The sequence below is a fragment of the Mya arenaria genome, chromosome 13 (assembly GCF_026914265.1).
Source record: "Mya arenaria isolate MELC-2E11 chromosome 13, ASM2691426v1".
Classification (NCBI taxonomy): domain Eukaryota; kingdom Metazoa; phylum Mollusca; class Bivalvia; order Myida; family Myidae; genus Mya; species Mya arenaria.
Genome location: NC_069134.1, coordinates 12,280,827 through 12,301,527, shown reverse-complemented (window position 1 = coordinate 12,301,527; position 20,701 = coordinate 12,280,827). Strand labels below are relative to the sequence as shown.

The 20,701-nt window shown below is 35.0% G+C and overlaps 1 protein-coding gene across 1 annotated transcript in view; it reads right to left on the bottom strand.

Moving 5' to 3' along the window:
• The window catches only part of LOC128213467 (rho-associated protein kinase 1-like), a 36,123-nt gene extending 15,854 nt beyond the window's left edge, over window positions 1-20,269 (bottom strand). The window contains 23 exon segments of the mRNA XM_052919192.1: window positions 157-279; window positions 654-814; window positions 993-1,041; window positions 1,043-1,251; window positions 1,500-1,665; window positions 2,328-2,408; window positions 2,610-2,768; window positions 3,067-3,175; window positions 3,439-3,527; window positions 4,350-4,370; window positions 6,383-6,397; window positions 7,020-7,056; window positions 7,410-7,569; window positions 8,014-8,105; window positions 8,370-8,508; window positions 9,423-9,567; window positions 11,177-11,261; window positions 11,551-11,726; window positions 12,238-12,315; window positions 13,527-13,687; window positions 14,270-14,354; window positions 16,903-17,018; window positions 20,206-20,269. Of these exon segments, the coding sequence (XP_052775152.1) occupies window positions 157-279; window positions 654-814; window positions 993-1,041; window positions 1,043-1,251; window positions 1,500-1,665; window positions 2,328-2,408; window positions 2,610-2,768; window positions 3,067-3,175; window positions 3,439-3,527; window positions 4,350-4,370; window positions 6,383-6,397; window positions 7,020-7,056; window positions 7,410-7,569; window positions 8,014-8,105; window positions 8,370-8,508; window positions 9,423-9,567; window positions 11,177-11,261; window positions 11,551-11,726; window positions 12,238-12,315; window positions 13,527-13,687; window positions 14,270-14,354; window positions 16,903-16,995 (2,433 nt within the window). The 5' untranslated portion in view covers window positions 16,996-17,018; window positions 20,206-20,269.
• Between the last annotated feature and the right edge of the window lie 432 nt (window positions 20,270-20,701).

Here is a 20,701-nt window from a genome sequence, read left to right as displayed (position 1 = left end):
AGAATGTGTATATTTTATGGTTTTGTACCTTTTGTACTTCATCGCTTGGATAATGTAAGCTACATGAACATGTGACTAAATTATTTGGAATTAAGAAAAAAATACAAAATTGATCAGATGATAACAGGATACATCATATGAAAACAGGCTACTGACCCCATGAAGGTGTTTTTCCTTTGACCTGTACTTGGCAAGTTCTGTCTGCTGGTTCTTTAAGTCAGTCTGTATGAGGCCCCGGCGTTGAATCTCCTGCTCTACTTGCAGGGAAAGGTTCCGGGACTGAAATATGGCATAGGTATGTATGCACGCGGTGTATGATTTGCACATTTAGTGCTATTAAGATCAAATTAAGGTCAAATTAAATGCAAAAACAAGTTTTGAGAGACTAATATAATTTTGTCTCTATTTTTAAATGAAAAGAACATGTTATTTGAGCCTTTGAAGCAGCAACTGCATTTGTTGAGGCCTTCATGCTTCAGTTACTGCTTTTATGTTTTTAATTTATGGCAATACAGAGTCATGTGTAACTGTTTGGACTTCAACCACATAGAAACCAAAAGAATGACAATACCCTAGTCTCTTGTTTTTTTTTTTAAAAAACAACAACAAACAAAAAAGACAAACTAAAATAAATGAAAATAACCTTCCCATACCTTTTCCACCTCATGCTGTAGGTTAATGGTGAGTGCCTGCACCTGTCCACGGACCTGTTGGAGGTCTACGTTTAACCCACTCCGCTCCTTCTCCAAGGATAACAAACGTTCCTCCGCTCTCTTATGCTGCTGCTGATCCATCTCAAGCTTCCGCTGCATTTCTGTGTAAGAAATAGTCTTGTTACAATTCAATTATTTGCTTCAGCCCAGTTTTTTTAGACATATTCACAATCGATTATCTGCATAAGTTCATCATAACACCCTTAAATTAACAAATTTTATTAAATATTAAAACATTGGTTATCCCAGTGTATTAATTCATACATTCAGTGCACCTACCCCTGATCACTTCTAGATTAGCCTCCTCGGTTGACATGAGAATATTTTTTCTTATCAAGGTTGAACTTGGCAACAGTCTCCTTATGAGTTCCTCTCTCTGCCTCCAACATGTCCGAGAATCGTTGGCGCTCCAGTTCTGCCTCATTTTTAGCCTTCTCTAGCACACTTATGGCGTTCTGTAATCGGAGGATCTCGGTGGAGCTGTAGTGGTCTTTATCTTTCGTTTTATCAAGCTCAGATTGAAGGTAGCGGAGTCGATCTGAATACATGGAATGGTAGAAAAGGGAATATTTCATTTTTACAGCTGAAAGAGGTTTCTACATTAAAATGATATAAAAAACCCAACCTGATTCTTACCATACATAGACTTTGTCAGGTAGTTAAGTATAGCAGTAAACATTTTTACTTAATTCTTAATAATTCAAGAAATGTATGCCTTTACTGCCTCTTAAATTTGTTCAACTTAAACAGTGAATTTGTTGGGGAATTTTTTTAATTTAAACTGACCACGTAGTTCAGCTGTCTGTTCGGAGACCTGGTTCCTATTTAACGTTTCGCTCTCCAGCGCCAATCTCAGATCCCGTAACTCCTTCTCCACTGCAGATTTCGCACTTTGTAGTTCAGAGTATTTTGCAGTAAGATCTTGCAGATTTTGTTCTGTTGTTGCAAGTCGCTGAAATAGATGACATTTAATTCAGTCATAATAAATCAATTTTTTTGTCAAATTAGCTCAATATACATCACTCAATAGGTCAAGAGATGTTTAGCTTATTCAAAATGTCTTGCAAATAACACTTTAAAGTAAAATATAAATCCTTATAGATCAATGATAGGAAATGCCAGCTTCAAATGTTCATATTTTTTGTCTTTAAATATGCATGAAAGAATGTTGGAGCATTTAAGCCGGATGTTTTCGATTGACAAAAGTGATTTTGCAGGAAAATGCAGATATACAGCGGAAAAAGTCAATGCTGCAGACCCATTTTCAAATGTCTGACCTAGTTTTTGACCAGAGATGAACCATATTCACAATGGTGCTAAATATCATGCTGAGAAATATTCTGACTCAAGTTTCTTAAAGACTGGATGAATTTTCGAAAGGAATAAGAAACATCAAAACAAAATAGTCGTAATATTTGACCTAGTGTTTTTACCAGAGATGACTTTTATTCACAATGGTCTTAAATAATACCATACTGACAGATATTCTGACCAAGTATCAGGGCGATTAGATAATAACATTTGTATTTATGATACAGCAGTAATGGAATGCCTGTTTGCTGCAAATCTAGTACCTGGAATTTTTCAATAGAAAAACTGGCTTAACATACAGACCTGTTGTACATCAGAAAGCTGTTTTTTGGCCTTGTTGGCATTGTCCTTTTCTTGTCGGTACTTTTCCTTGCTTTCTGAAACCTGATCAAATAAGAATGCATTTTAACATAGTCAAATGTATCTATGTTGAAATGTGATACCTCCTAACAGGAACAAAGTATCCTTTTAAAATATATCTTGAGAAGAATTCTGAGAACAAAATTTGACATTTTAAAGGACTTGTACTATAAATAGATGAAATTGTTGATGTTATTATTAGATTGTAAACCTTCTTAACTGTACCATTTTTTCAAGGGAGGAAACCCTTTCAGAGTTGTTTGTCTTGTCAGCCTCCATATCGCGGAATCGCCCTATCTCAGAGTCCAGTTGGCGTTCACGATCTTTGATAACCAGTTCTAGCTTTCTCCGGTTTTCACCCTCAAACTCTAGCTTTCTTTGAAGCTGTTAATAAATTCCAAACAATTATTTTTGTTAGGGTATTTCAACTGAATGGAGCCTTTTCTAATCTTACTATGCCACAAACATGTTTGATGAAACTTAGAAAGACCATCAGAGTTCATAATACAAGGATTAATCAAAGTATTTAAACAAAGAAAAATCTAAAAATCAAATACAAACAAGCCAAGTAACAATGAAAATTAACTGTATACATATATTTAGGCATTTGTTTAATCAGAAAACAGTATATTTCTCCACTGATAAACAGGAGTGATGGAAAAGAGCCCGATGTAAGCCTTACCTCCTTCATGTCGTGTTTGGAGAGTGCAAGCGACTTCTCAAGTTCCCGAGCTTCCCGACGTAACTGGCCTTCCTCTGACTGGATACGGTCAAAGTCCTTCTTCATAGTTCTGTTTAATGTAAATATTGAAATTTTCTTGCTAAGAGATGAAATTTCCTCACTTCAATTTACTGTTAAAAAGCTAGTCTAGGTAAAGCGTACAGCATAAACATAAATCAAAGTTCCAACTTTACACATGAAATGCTGAATAAGGTAAAACATTTATCCCTTAGATTTATACTGAGGGTCTCTAAGCAAGGAAAAGAAATGACTAAGTGATATTGCACTAATATAATTCAGTGTAGAACCCTTACATCCCACATTGCCACTTACATGAATTTTTTCTCCCACTCCATGTTGTTTGATTTTGCTGACCGGACCTGGTCCTCCAACTGTCGATATTTCTGATCCATACCCGCTTCCTGTCATACATAGAAAACTAAATGTGTAGATCAGTGTTAGGGACATCTACATACTTTGTTTGTAAACACTTTAAAGGGACTCGCTCATGGTTTGTCAAATGATTTTTTTTGAAAGAAATAAAATGTGGCAAATCATTATCAGTATTTAAACTAAGATACCTCCAGCTGGAACCCTTCAGCAACTGTTGATATATGCTCAAATATTGTTTTCAAAAGGTTAAAATATCCATCTTTATTGTATAAGGCCTTGTGGCCTAGTGGTCAAGGCATCGGTTTTCTAAAAAAAATTCTTGACTTTAGTGATGTGGGCTCGCACCCCACTTAAACCATTTTGTTTCTTACTTTAATCATATTTTTTTTCTTCAATTCCGATATCATAGAGTGAAATAATGATAAAATAAGTGTTTTCAGATGCATTAACTGGAAAACTAATTTTTGGTACAAAAAAATGAGCCAATCCCTTTAAATGTGATTTGAGGGTATGCCTGCAAGACTTTGGAAACACCTCCTTTTACAGTAGTTCAAGTTGTTAACTACAATGTCGCAAGATCCTCACCAGTTTCAACAGCCTGTGCATTACTTGAGGAGCTTTAACTTTGTAAAATTAATGAAATAATTGGTAATAACCGAATAGTCATGACTAAAACCAGTGTAGCTACTTCTGAAACTAACTGAAAAGCCATGACTTTAACAAGTGTGACTACTACTGAAATTGGAATAACATAAGAGCCATGACTATTACAAGTTTAGCTACTTCAACGCTGTTACATGTTGAAAACCACCTTGTAACTGTCCAAAGATTGGCGAGAACGTTTTACTTACCGAAGGTGCAATTTTGCTGCCCTGAAAAAACAATGGAAGTGATAACTCATATTACGGCATAACATCATAAACTAGAACTGTAAGCCATAGGCTAACGAATACCCCCCACCCCTCCATGTCTAGGTTGTTTGCCCTGGAGTTAGGCCGGACAAAGCTAATTTTGCCTACAAGGGGAGATAACTCCAGTCAGGGTCATGTGACCTGTACCAAATTCACAGAGGCGAAAGTTTACAACATGGCCATTAATTTCTGAAAGTTTGATAAAGATTTGTTGAATAATAACAAAGATGAATCCCGGACAGGGCTTATTTTGCCTACTTTAACACATCAAGGGGAGATAACTCCAGTCAGGGTCATGTGACCTGTACCAAATTCACAGAGGCGAAAGTTTACAACATGGCCATTAATTTCTGAAAGTTTGATAAAGATTTGTTGAATAATAACAAAGATGAATCCCGGACAGGGCTTATTTTGCCTACTTTAACACATCAAGGGGAGATAACTCTGGTCAGGGTCATGTGACCCGTACCAATTTCACAGAGGCGCAAGTTTACATCATGGCCATTAATATCTGAAAGTTTGAAAAAGATTTGTTCAATAACGACAAAGATGAATCCCGGACAAAAAAAAAACGGACGGACAGACGGACAGACAGACGGACAGACGGACAACCCGATTCCAGTATACCCCCCCCAAACTTTGTTTTGGGGGGTATAATTATTAAGAATGACAATGTGGAAAATGTGTATGGCATGTATGCTAATCATTCAAAAATATATATACCAACCAATGATATATTTAGATTGGGTTTCTTTTTTTGCATTCTAATATCAAGGCTTGATAAGCAAAATAACATGTATTATCACCTTAGTTTGATGAAAATTTTTCATTCAAAATGTCAACTTCTAGGTGATGAAAACAGCTAAAAATGTAGACAAAACCTCCAAACATATAAGGTCAGCTGCATAGTTGACAAGCGTTTAGAGCCTAATTTAACTAAATAACAAGGATTTCCTTCAAAATGTGAACCTCTAGGTGATGAAAATAGCGAAAAAAGTGACAAAACTTCCAAACATATAACATCATCTTCATAGTTGGCAAGCATTTAGACCTTGATATAACTGCAAGATAAGCAACTCTATGAATACAACAGTCAGATCATAACACAGTGAATGTTTCAAGCCATGCAAGTGCATGCAAAATAACAGTACAACAGTCAAAACAGGATTTTATTATAAACTTAAAATCTGCTTTGGTTATTATATTACCACATGCAAAAGTTATCAGATTTTCGTCATAATTCTGTTTATCATATTTTTGTACAAAAAGGGTAAAACATGGATAAAATTACTATAAATCACTAGATAAAGCTACCTAATGTACACAGTCTAAAAGTAACCTAAATTTGTGATTTTTTACTATAAAATCATGTTCATTACACTACAAAAGTTTTTTTCTATCTAAGAAATAAAGCCTATCAAAAGGATAGCAATAAAGAAATGAAGTTTTCTCATTCAATAATAAAGTATAATATGGACAAATATGAACATTTAAATATGTGTTTTCCACATTCATCAGCAAAAAGTACTTTTAACAACCTGACAAGACAAGAGCATCGACAGCGGACATCAACATTCTTTTAGAGAGGGGCATATCGCAACTATTTTAGGCAGCTATGGAACTACATGTGTGCATACTGCCATAGTGATCATATGTGCCGAGATGCATGTTAACATTTTTAACAGTTTTCATGTTTTTTGGCCAACATAAAAGGTTAATATACACAGACAACAAAACCAAGGCTGTGCCAATACAAAAACAGAAGAGCTTATATTTTTTTAAATAATAATTGTTCCCACATAACTCAACTGAATGGAGAGCTATTATGTAAAACAAGTAATCAACAAATTTACAATGTAACCCAGCACATTTTTCTCTGATGAATGTGGTCGTTTATTCTAGAGTAATGTATAATAACAGATGAAATGAGTAGGAATCGTGCAACATTCACCACAAAACAAGAAAGAACTTACATCCACATAGTCGCCCTTCAAGAACACAGCCAAAAGGTTCAAATATTATAGTACAGCAATCAAAATCAAACTGGGATACAGGCTTAGTTAAGACTGAGCATTGTTGAACACAATTCAAAAAGTATAATTCAGCAGATAAGATGTTTAGCCTGCATACCAAGTTTAAAGACTCCACATTAAGTCATGCAAAGATTATCTATCGGAGACATAAGTGTGACACAGCTGATGCCACCAGAAAAAGTAGTCCTTATTTGTCTGCCATGCTTCGTAGGTAAAACAATGCAGAGATATTACTATTAAACACAGCAACCTTGTTTTCCTTTATTGTTAATGTTAGGAATCAAAGAACAAACTGCAAACTTCACTCCAAATCATTCGTAAACTTTTAGAAAGCCATGGTATTAATATCTCATCAAAGTTTTTTAAATTAGATCATAAAACAAGAAATTATATTTTTTATCTTCCATGTAAAATAGTAAATACCAACTTTATGAAATGCCAACATTAGATTTTCATAAAGATCAGTGAGTTCAATTCAGCTAATAATCCTACGACTTGACCCAATGTGAGAGAAAAACCACTCACACTACCATCACCATTTATCACCCATAAGTACAAGCCAGGATTAAAGACTTACATTTGTTTGTATTGCACTTTTCCCTGATGACAATAACCTGAAAATGAAGAAGAAATAACAGATATGTTTGACACTGTTCCAACATGTTTCATTGAGGTAACAACATCAGGTACAGTTCAACATTACAGTATAATAACCATACAAGGTCTTGGTACCCGTTACAACATGTCTCTTTCATCTTCTGACTAAAGGCCATAGTCATTGTCAACAACTGAAAATAGCTAGCCAGATTTTCCCTCCTTATTCTTGGCATTTAATGCCCAGACTTAACCACAGCATGTTCTACTTGGAAATCATTTAACATCATACTCTTGTCAAGTTGGAAAAACTGATTTTTTACATTACAACAAAATATCTGATCTAGTCTGTAACCAGAGACCATACACTTACTGATACTCCTTGTTATATGTGAAGCCGATGAAGGCTAGATGGTTCCCAGCATAAGCTTTTGGCACCTCAAAGTTTCCCTCTGGGCTGTTATCCTTCTCCACATCCTCAAAGTGGCTCGTGTCATCATCCCCCATCAATTCCGGAACCACCGGCGGGGTCGCTAACAGGGGATATCAGCTGTTTAATCACATGAACACTTATTCTTTTTATTAAAACGTATTTAACATAAATGTAGATAGCTGCTTCACTATTAATCGATAAGACCATTATGAGGAACAACATCAGCTGTTGGCTCCACAAATTCCTAGCTGGAATCTTACATGTGAAGCTTCTAGAAACAACATAAAAACAGAGATCCTTAACCAAAGCTATTCTATTCAGCTAGTTATTATACAACTTGACCCATTGTGAGAGCCCATTTAAACATAAAAACCCACCGAGGAAGGCAAAACAAAGAAATTTTATGAGGGAAACTCCTGTTTGTTTTTGCTTCTAATTTAACAAACATCAGAGGGACGGTTCAATTCCTGCATGCCATCCTTGGGTGGATAGTATGTATAAATGGAATATCTTTAATCTTCTACTTGACAGAGAGCGCGCTTACTGCCCCTGATGTTACTCCAGTTCCACTGGTCGTTCTTGAAGAATCGGTGGCCCTTAATTTCCTCGATACCATGCTTCCCTAGTCGCTCATTTCTGCAAATGCATCATTATATTTAAGTATGTTGTAAAAAAAATATTTTGATTTTTTAGGGATAAATTCATTGAAACAGTTCAGTTTTCAATGGATGTACATCTAAACATTATGAATTAAATGTGATATTAAAACATAGATTTTTACTGGGGATGTTTGATGCCAAACTAAAATTGTTCAAATGACCTTCTTACATCCTCATGACATAATGCAAATACCTCATTACAATAATTGGCTGATTCTTGCTATAGGCTCTCCTGACTCACCTATCAGTGAGGAATGCACATATCAAGCTCTTGGCATCGTTGGACATTTCAATATCATTGGGGAATTCTAGAGAGTTTTTATGGTCCATGATCTTTCCATATGTACCAACCAGAGATTCTGCATAGAACGGAGTATCACCTGAAATATACAAACTTGAACACATGAAAACTTCCTTCAAGTAGCTAAGGGTTAAACACACAAGCTTTAATGTCTTGGTCTTCAGCCTAAGAATATAAAACAAGAAACAATGCAATGCAACGAAACCAGGTTTTCAATGATTGACAGAAGAACTTCATCCTTCTCTGATTAAGTTTCAACCGTTTTTCTATTTTAAGTAACAGTGACCATGACCTTGACCCCAGGTGCCCCAAACTCAATCCAATGAAATATCTCCATAAACTCTTCCTAAATACCAAGTTTAGTCAAGATATGTCAACCCTAGCTTAAGTTATTCAATTTCAATCATTTTTCTATTTTTAGGAACATTAACCATGACCTTGACCCCAGGGGCCCCAAACCCAATCCCATGAAAGGTCTCCATAAACTCTTTTTATATACAAAGTTTGGTCAAGTTATGTCAGCCTCAACTAAAGTTATTCAGCTTCATGGTTAAGTTTGACACAGACTGCCCGCCCACCTGCCCGAACAACAATGTATGTCATTATAATAACCAGGTTTCACTTTGTGAAAACCTGCTTAAAATCAAATATTCAGTTCTATGATTTTTTTTTATCATCAGATGAAGGCGTAACACCAAAACATTTAGAGTTCTAAAAAACTTAGCATTTTTGTGTGATTTATTTCGAGCTATAAAATACTAAACTATTAACAAGTAGCCTAACATTTAAACGCAACTTCCTTCAGTCCTTTTTAAGTTTGCATCACTTTATAAACTTTACTTTCGTACTTTCTTCAAAACAAATTGCAGAGGAACAGCAGTACCTTTACAAGAAAATATCCTGATAAACTTAAGGGATATGTAAGAACAGAACAGAATAATCCTATTATCATTAAACTTAAGAACAATAGAACTAAATCATCCCAACACTCACCAACCAACATTTCATAGAGAAAGACGCCAACGGACCACCAATCACATTCTCGGCCATAGTAGCCATTACCACCCTGAGATTTGAGCACTTCTGGCGAGATGTAGTCTGGCGTCCCAACTGCTGTGTCTGACCGCACCATACCATCCTATACACAGAAAACATTGTTTATAAAGCAAAGGCACCATTTAGTTCTAACCACCACAAAATACTTGCCCATTCTGTTAAATGTCCACTTTTTCTACCAATCTAATCATCCATAGTAAACAGCCAAATCCAACCTGCTGTTGCTAGTGCCAATGTCAGCCATATTCAGGGCCCATATTCACGTTGGGGGTCTTGGTTGGTGATTCAGCCAAGGTCAGTCATGTTCAGGTCAACATTCACTTAGGGGGTCTGGATTGGAGACTCAGCCAAGGTCAGCCATGTTACGGGCCCATATTCACTAAGGGGGCCTTAGTTGGAGACTCAGCCAAGGTCAGCCATGTTAATGGCACATATTCACTAAGGGGGCCTGAGTTGGAGTCTAAGCCAAGGTCAGCCATGTTAATGGCACATATTCACTAAGGGGGCCTTAGTTGGAGACTAAGCCAAGGTCAGCCATGTTAATGGCACATATTCACTAAGGGGGCCTGAGTTGGAGTCTAAGCCAAGGTCAGCCATGTTAATGGCACATATTCACTAAGGGGGCCTTAGTTGGAGACTAAGCCAAGGTCAGCCATGTTAATGGCACATATTCACTAAGGGGGCCTGAGTTGGAGTCTAAGCCAAGGTCAGCCATGTTAATGGCACATATTCACTAAGGGGGCCTGAGTTGGAGTCTAAGCCAAGGTCAGCCATGTTAATGGCACATATTCACTAAGGGGGCCTTAGTTGGAGACTAAGCCAAGGTCAGCCATGTTAATGGCACATATTCACTAAGGGGGCCTGAGTTGGAGACTAAGCCAAGGTCAGCCATGTTAATGGCACATATTCACTTAGGGGGCCTGGATTGGAGACTAAGCCAAGGTCAGCCATGTTAAGGGCTAATATTCACTTAGAGGGCCTGAGCTGTTCAGACATGATTTTTTTAAATACAGTGGAAATAGGGCCGTCTTATCAATAAACATGTATGCAATATATGTTTGTTTTTTTCAATTGTTTTTCCTTGGTTGTAATCAAACATTTTTTTAAACAAATAGACAGGTTAAGACAATTTAAATCTTAGTATTTACAAGTCATTATCTTAATTGGATTTCTGACACTCAACATATTATTTAATTTAATTTCCTGATCCTACAATATATCCCCATACAATTGCTGATTACATGGAGCCAATATTTGATAAACTTCACTATAGCAAAACCAATTATTGGTTACACAAACATGCTTTCACTAGTAATGCTTCTGGTCCAAATCCTCGAAACTTCTTATAAAACTTAACAGGCTTAAGTAGCTTATTTTAGTTAGCCAAAATACATACTTAAATTTGGTTTTGATAAATGAAGAATGGTTCATTCTGATATTCCTCAACTTTAAAATTAACTGTATCTGTAGTCTTATTATTCTAATAGATTCAAATATTAAACAAATTATAGGAAACAAAAATAGTGAGCTTAGCTTAATTCTGTAATAAGAGCCATAAGAAATTTTAAGAAATCTGGGCCATTTTAAATTAAAATGAAATTATGATAAGCAGAATTAAGAGATGGGTCTGAAAATCAGGCTTGAGATGTTTGTGAATCGCTGTCTATCTCCTTCTCCAACAAAAGGCTTACACGATCCATTCTCATACATGTTCCAAAGTCAGCCAACTTCAAGTGACCCTGTCTGTCCAGCAGCATGTTGTCAGGCTTCACATCTCTACAATACACAGCTTGTATGTAAAGACAGGTATCAAAATGTGTTTGTACATTACTTAGCTTAAAATGTGAATACATGTTTATAAAAGCATTTGTAAAGCCTGGTTCATAGCATGGAAGGCATGTAATGACATAAAACAGTGTGTTGTAACATTTCACAGCAGTAAGTATCAAACAATTTTACTTCAACAGCTGATAAGCAAAACTGGCTGCAATTGTATACTTGACCTCTTCACTGCATATAGGACATTTGTGTGAAACCTTACACTTTCCTTACAAGCCCCATATACCTGTGAACAAATCCCATGGAATGGATTGCGTCTAGGGAGAGTACAACCTCTGCACAGTAGAACTTTGCCCACTTTTCAGGTACGTCATAGTTGCTCATGAGGTTAACGAGGTCGCCTCCAGGCATATAGTCCATCACCATGTACAGGTATTTCTCATCTTGGAATGAATAGTGTAACTGTAACAAGTAAGAATGATACAATTAGAAACATGATTGAAATTAATATGTTGCATACATATATAACACAAAGTAACTACATGGAGACTGGTTGTTTATACCATTTTAACCTTGCCACAATTATAGAAAAAGAAGAAGACTTTTATTAACTATAAGCCAACAGCCAAATGAGTTACATATAATATAAACATGTACATAATATAAACATTTCTGTTATAACAACTTTCAAAATCAATCATAATGTATAAACAAACACATTTATATACATAACACTTTTCATGAGTAGGTTCACTATAGTAGACTAGTGACATGGTTTGTGACACTCAGCCGCATAAATAACAGGTCCATTAGAGGGTGAACTAGGGCAGAGGCATTGCTTGTGCCCCTCAGCCCCATTAATAACAGGTCCATGAGAGGGTAAACTAAAGCATCCAATGAAAGGTCTCCATTAACTCTTCCTATATACCAATTTTCGTCACAATATGTCAACCCATGGAGTTTCACTTCTTACCTGAACAATCCACTCGCTGTTGGCATTGGCCATTATTTCACGTTCTTCCCAGAAGAACGCTGTGTCTGCTCGCTTTATCTGAAAGTTACACAAGAAACAGTTAAAATATTCTTTAAAACTGTGACAAGTTCATAAATGTAATACAATATACTTTCAGACATTTAAAGACTCATATTGGATCAAGTGATTTGAGCAGAATCCAAAGCTGAACTAGAAATGCTGCAATCTGAATTTTTCACAAATATAACTAGTTATAGTTATTATATTTGAGTAACAGTAATCCCATATATGCCAAAAGCATTTCTAAAGTATGTCTCCATAATTATGAGCTTGCTAATTACTAAGTGTCATTACTATACATCATTGCTAAATAATGTTATTGATTGGAAACTGTTTCTTCTACTTTTAGTGACAGTAACCTTGACCTCACATACTCAAAATGCAATCTCGAGCTACATCTCCATGTGAGCATACATCAAACCAAGTTCCTTCACTAAACGTTTTTTTTAATATTAAATAACAGTCACCTTAATCACACATACTCAAAATACAATACAAGTGTCTGAGCTTGCTATATCAGTGTGTGAATACCACATGATAAATTGCGTCATAAATGCAACAGTTGAAAGGCAATATTTTGCTTCGAATGTAGACATTAAACAAAGATAACTTTCCCATTTCTTAACCATTTTAAATGAAACTTAGCTCAGTCTATGCCGCTTACAGAGCCCCGCCTTCGGTCTTTTACCAAAGTTTGATTGAGAGTGTAGTTTCTTAAAACACTCAAACTTTTCATAATACTGACGGAGCACTGTCAAAACATTATTTTGGAAACAGGTTTGTCAAAGTGTTTGATTAAACTTATCACCTTATCAAACTCCGGTAATAAAATGAAGGCGTGGCTCTTTAAGCGGCTAAGACTGCCCTTTGATTTATTTTAAATGGTGTAGTAAAAGAAGTTCTCTTTGATTTAAGTCTTCATTTTAAGCAAAATGTTGCCTTCTTACATGGCATATATGACATAATTTATCACGTGGTATACACATACTGTATATACCAAGTTTAATCACTTTACTTTCTTCCTGACTTAAGTTATTGCGTTATCAACCACCAGTTTGATGCACTGACACCTGCCAACACACCCATCCAATGACATCCTCATTCAAATAAACTGGTTTTTTATTGAGATACTGGCAATTCCTTTGGCAGAAAACAAAATAAATTTTCAATATTTCTCGTGAAAATAAAATGAAAATTTAAACATAGAAATATGTGTACAACTGTCGTACCATTTCATATTTGCTGAGTAGTTTCATAGCGAACACACATTTTGAGATCTTATGTCGCACGAGCTGTACCTCACCAAACGCCCCACGACCTATCACCTTTATCACACTAAAGTCGTCATGGCGCATGCGGTTCTTTGTTATAACATCAAAGGAATTTTTGTCTGTAAGAAGAAGAAAGTGTTAGTTCCTCCGACGTGTCACAAAATACAATGTACATGTAGGTTTGACTTATGTTTTTGTTGGGTGAATCACAAACTTAAGTGAGATATCAAAGAAAATCTCTATTACACATACTTTGGTGCTCGGTACATTTGTTCAAGGCCTTTCGAAACTGACCCCAGCACTGTTTTCTAACCAGGAAATGGTCTCATTGTTATTCATCAATTGTACAAAACAAACTATGGAAAACAAGTATAAAACAAGTTCAGCAAGTACACAAATACTCAAGGATGTGATTTATTTGGCAGCTGAAGCGCTGAAACCATCTCGGCAATGGGTTGGGTGGGTGCTTAAGGCCCAAAATGGGGTAAAATGGGGTGAAGCACCCTGCTTCAGGAGCAAAACTGACTTTTAAGAAGCTCTTTCGGGGGGCTCTCATGATTTCAAATTTGAAGCAAACTAGAGTGTCAATCCTAACAACAAATAAAGTAATAACCGAAAGCAACAACTTTTTTATATCATCATTTTGTTTGTCCCAGGTGCCGGGAAATATGCGGACAAATCACATCCCTGTTATTCCTTACATTTGTTGAGGAACTGTTCTACGCTCTTGTTCCTGCTGCGGATGGCCTGATGGTCCAGATCCCGAACCAACGCAACTATCCCATCCTGAATTGTAAGGGGTATAATTGATTTATGATTTATATCATATCCATTTAATATATTACTTTATGAGCAGGTACAAATTTGCTGGACATCAATGTGTGTGTGTTTCTAGGTGGATTAAAACTACAGTAAATATTAGATGAGAAGTGAGAGATAGAATACCCAATAGGAATCTATGCTGTAAACATTCCTAATATGGTGGGTATTCACTATTGGTCATCTTTTCCACTTCAGGGTTACAACACATTAATCTCATTTAAAATTTTACTCTACATCTAATACAGTCAGTTTGACTGACATTCTATTGAACGATAAAACCACAAGGCAGACAAACAATGAATACTAAGGTCAAGGAAGTAAATTCATTTACAACAAATGCCTTACATTTTTTTACAACATGTGTCCATTAAATACGTTTGTTTGTCTTGTATGCTGTAATTCTATAATGGCGATTCAGCTCATTTATCTAAAAGCAAGCCTCATGTTTACCTTTTTTTAAACAATATATCTAGCTGTAAATGAGCTATCTTTATGCATTTGATTGCGTCACATCACAAACACATTAATTTTATTTTCTGAGCTCTTCATGCATTTTACAATCTATAACCACACTATCAAGTCTGAAAACAGTCTCAACTCAGTAAATTGCTGATTTATCTATATAAATTATCTTTCAATGTTTCAAAGCAATGTTGATTTTCACTATAAGGTTGATGGTAGAAAGAAAATAGGCCAAATATTTCACCCTAGGATAATGCTATATTAGCATGTTTGTCTAGTTATTAAATCTGTAAAAATCTAGTAAGTGACTGACAAAATACCCCAGTATTATCGGATAAGAAACATTAGGTTATTCAGGAAATATGTGGATCTGATATATTCTAGTCTAATAAATTTCATAGTGTAAGCAATAGAGTAGGGGCCATTTTATTAACAAAGTATCACAGAATTTCAATTGAATATTATCAATTGAGCGTCACATATGGAATCAAAAGTTTAACTTTGCCTTAACTGACCAATAAAACTACTATTTAGGAAATCTATTATAATTACTAGAAAAATTGATGTGAAAATGCGGTCATCAAATATAATTATGTTAATAAGATGTGTAGAGATTTGTTTTATTTACTGCAAAAGATTCCGACCAGCTTGTTTGGCCTGGGTCAATTTTGTCATGAATGCCCTACCTCCATTATCTTTGTGCAGTTATGAGTTTGGGTTGAGTTACACTTGTGAATATAAGTGCAAGATTTGTTCAAGTTTGACCAGGTAACTTGGATACATTTCAGAACTGATTCTATAAACATTTATATCCCCATTAACAGGATCACTGGCAAGGCCTTTATACATCTGGCTTTTCGATTATTTGTGAACACCTTGGGCAGAAACAGACAGTTGTAAGCAACAAAAGTAAACAATAAGGCACCATATTTCACCGATATAAACAAAAGAAGCCATTACTGATGGGAACTATTTTCACCATCCCCACAGCTAAAAATAAATATCTTTACCTGGTAAAACATATCAGCTAAATATAAACTTTTAATTAATTATCAATGAAGAGAGGGAAAATTAGGTAATTATGGCAGAGCTGGCATGACTTTTCTGCAATAAAGCACCAGGTAAACTTGTGTGAGTTATGAATATAAAGACAGTAATTGGCTGAATGAAGATTGACTATAAGAAGATGTAAGTAAAACTGTTGTTAATCACAGAAAAGATATATTATTTAGCATTTAATGCAATACTATAAAACAACAACAGGTATAATAATGTGTGTATCTGTTATAAAAAACCTCCCATAGATTATCTTGATAAAGGGTAAGGGAAATTGGAAAACCAATTAAAGGGTATGAATGATGATGCAACAGGTCCCAGAATAAAACTGATATTTCAATTATGTATTATTCTAAGAACATTGATCTTCTCCTTTATTAAAATAATATTAAAATGACATAGTTTTCAGGTGTTATCTAACCCTGGAAAAGGCCAATGTAATATTATTATTAATACATGTTATATATTCCACTGAAAATGATAAAAAAATCCACTTCCCATCACTTTCCTGGTATCAAATGTTAACAGCTTCATTAATCAGTGTGTTAAGAAATCCCAGTCAAAATGATGTAGTCATTTAGCCTAGACATGAACATAGTCATAATATTTGATTTCAATACATACTAGTCTGTTTTCTCTTCATTTCAAGAGAAATATCTAAAAGAATTATTTTGTAGTGGTAGAAGTTAAGCTGGCAGACGGAAGACAAAGAATAAAGAACCATTCTAATATGTTTAAACTTCAGCCAGAAGCAGCAAAAAAAAATGAAAAACATATATGAAAATAAAAAATTATAAAAATACATTCAGGACATTTTTAATAAATAAGCTAGCCAGAACAATATTTCATTTCCAAACTACCAGTAATGCAATACAGCACTTTGTTCTTCATATTGAGCCTCCAATTACCTAAAACCAAACAGGTCCAAACTCTTGGTCAATTCAAACTAAAAAAAGGTTTTTCAACAGACTTAACAAATGTGATTGAATCTTACCAGCAGGCTGTCAACGTTCAACTCAGAGGCTGGGTTTTTGAGACGCTCTTCCACTGCCTCCAACCGCCGATGATGCGGCGGTACTCCACTCATCTTAATGTCAAGTTTTCTTCAATCTAGATATAGAAAACAAACAAGTGTTTATTTTGAAGGCAATTCTAAAATGGACACATTATGTTACTGCTAGAAGAAATTATCATGCCAGGGATATCAGTTCTAAAAACAATAAAAAAACAACAGAAAATCTTTCACAATTTTTTCTGGACACTTCTTAATTGAGTGATGTAAAGTATCGTTTATACAAATTACTGAAAATGGATATGAACGCACCTATTTTGAAATAGTTCCAAGGCCAAAAAAATGGAGAGGAAATGTATTTTTTACAAGAAATTATGCTCAACCATTGTATAATGAATTGAAATTTTGAAGTAATTTGGGTTCTTCTTTCTCTATGCAAATGCAGATTTCTGTCGATGCTTTGGCAACTGCTTACAGTATGAAGTTGATTCAATATCATAATACAATTTTCATGTAAAAACTTCATTATATTTTCAATTATTAAAAATTGTCTTTCAAAAGATAAGAACCCATTTAAACTGAAAAATAAATAAAAATGCAACACTGTTATCATAGTTTTTATGCATTTCTCGGCAATATGTTGCAACAGTCCATAGTTAACCACATGAAAGATTTTGGTCTAAATGAAATGGAAATTCTAGACGTCACTGTGCAGAAAAGAATACGCAAAAAAAATTGACTTTTTTCAATGCATGTGCAGTCGAAAGAATCCGATTTAGAGAATGTAAAAAATTGTACCAAAAATGTCAAATTAACATCTTCTGGAAACTTAAATACATTGGAGTAAAACTGTCATTAAGAGGCAGTAAATTGGAACAATTAATATCATGGGTACTTCAGATCTGCTTCTGACAATTTCTGTTTATAATCCTGATCCTTTTTTCTATAAGGGTTTCTTTGGTTTAGATGTTATGCACATCGATATACCAAAATGTTACTTGTTTTATTATGCACATTATCTCATATTAACATGATCGAGCATTACATACATGCAAATATTATATGGAATCTGACAATTAACAAATATTGACTTGACTTGATTTGCAGATTAGAATTATAGTAATCCCCTTGTCACCTTCAAGTAAGAACTATAGAAGTTCATGCAAAGAACCAAAGCAGTTATTGAGCTCTAGCATCATGGAGCCCCAGTTTAAATGGATTCTACAGGCAGTTTTACCAAGATATTGGATCACAGGGGTTCCACCAGAAATATCATAAGGAATGTCGGGAGAGGAGGGTTAGGGGCGGGTGTGTCCTATGTCCAACTTTTTTTTAAATTTTATTTAAGTTTCAAAATGGTGCAATTTCCTGTATTGTAAACAAGTTTACTGTTCTGAAGCTTTGATTAAAAGTTACCTTCTACAATCCGATTTACACAAAAATATTTGCAAAATGTTTCTTTCATTCATTTTTGATAGTTCTCAAGTCTTCCTTTGCCACCTTTGACGTCAAAGCAAAAGATGTAAAACACGGTCTCTTCATGCTGGAACACTGACCAGTCTTGAGCATGTGAATTATGAGATCAAGGCTGTTTCCAGTAAGGGTTTGGATAGAATATTCAAAATTATGGCTACAACCTCGACCTTTACCTTTTCATGTAAGGAGATTATACTTGGGTGTATTTAAACTGCAACAGCTCATAAATTTAAAGGCGGTCGGCTAAAGAATAAGGGATTGCAAATGAGTCTTTTGAAGCCGTTTCAATTGCAGCAAAAACAAATGAATTGTCCAAATTGATGATAATGTTATGATACGGCTTGTTGCTGCGGAAATTAAAGCATGTAGGCACAATTAACGCGTGATGGTAATTAGTCTAGTCCAAATAATTGTACGTTGACAGATTTTTTTTAGTATTTTTGATATGGCAAATACTTCACGTACAAATTGTTTTGTACGAAAAGTGGGTAGTTATTCTGATCGGGATTCCAGGTTTAAGCATATTGCTTCAATAAAATATCATAAAAACAAGAAATATTACCAGCTAATGTTATTTTATATTAGTTCCGTACACAAAAAATAAATATCTAACGAATAATTATGAGTTTGCCTTTTTCCTTCATTTCATTCTTTCAAAACATAACGATATATACATGAAGGGTACCTGCAAGGCTGCAGTTCACAATTTTACAACAATCCGAACATTTCAGCCATGACTAAATTGTTACGATTGTATTTACGAGGTCTATCTCGAAGCTTGTCGGAGGTGGCCGAGTTATTACGATTGGGTCTAGTTGTTCCGCTTGGCATAATTGTTGTCTGTGTCAGTCAACTTTCGTTTTATTAGAAAGGTAAATAATGTGTTTTAATGCATTAAATGTTTGTTTTGTGCAAAATAGCTTTGCACTTCCATGGTAAAATATGAATAAAAACCTTTAGTATCCATTTCAACCATAAAATTTAATACAATTTCAATATTTTTCAAACACCTCCGGTTTTTGCACAAACCCGTTTAGACATTAGGGATTATAACAAGTCTATTATTTTAGACTAGTAATTAGCCTTGCCAGCGGAAGGGTCCTGGCAGAAACCCTGGAACATGTGTCTTGTATGAACAATATTATGATTCATATAATGGCTTACAGTTTCTTATGGAAATAGAAGGTGTTACCCAATCTGCTCTGTCACATGGATAAAACAATAAGTTTTGGGCAATGATTTTTGAATATTTGATGTACAAGACTTAATCAATGCAATTTAGAGCAGCCATGTCCTTAGTCCATATAAGCAGCTGCTTCAGAATTTGACAATTTTTGTTTTGACGACTCTACCGGGAACATAATGAATGTCCAAATGTTGAAAAAAGTTCCCTTAATGCGCATTATTGTGGCTACCATGTACTTAAACCACTGCAAGTGGTTCTAATGTTTTGTAAAACAAGAAAGTTATTTTTAGAACAAGTTCACTGGTTCAAATTGACTGCATTTTTTGACAAACCTAATTCAAAAGTGCTTTTGTTTAACGTGTTTAAAATCATATTTTGAAGAAGCAATATACAGGTCTTAATGATTACAAACGACTTCTTTGATATAACGTTTGTAAACAAAACATAGGAAACTTAGCAAATGGCGGAAATTGAGCTACCTTTTCAAAAACAATATGAAATTATCCTTTATTTAATTTATGACAACCTGGTAATAAGCGTTTATTTGAAGATAGAAACATAATATAGCATTTTTTTTAGTTAATGTTTACACAGAAGTGAACACAATGATAAAATTTACCTACATATTTTGCATATTTTTGATACTCAACTCGGGTGTGACGTAAATTTAAAGGGAGTTAACTCTTCTGTCTATATTGACTTCAACCGAGGAGTTCCGATTGTATTGACTAAATAAATCGTTGTCGACACACAACAGAATCAAAGCGCTGAAGGCATGGCATGTATCGTCCCCCATGTTTGGACTGCATTGCACCTATATGTGCTGGATTAGTATATCCAATGCTGCAAATTACTGTGGAAAGTCATGGTTAGTAATACTATGAGAATGGAACGCCAAATGTTCGCACATATTTGTGGACCAATGACAATCGAGGATTTACCATATTTACTGTAGCTCCATATCATGTAGAGCAGGTTTGACGGTGAAAAAACAACAACATTATTTTCAGTGAAAGCATTTTGTCGATCTACATGATTTGGTAAAGTCGTCTATTTTTCATAGATCACTCTGCCATATGCGCGTGAAGTATCTATGATAGACAGTTAAGGGGTCCGCTG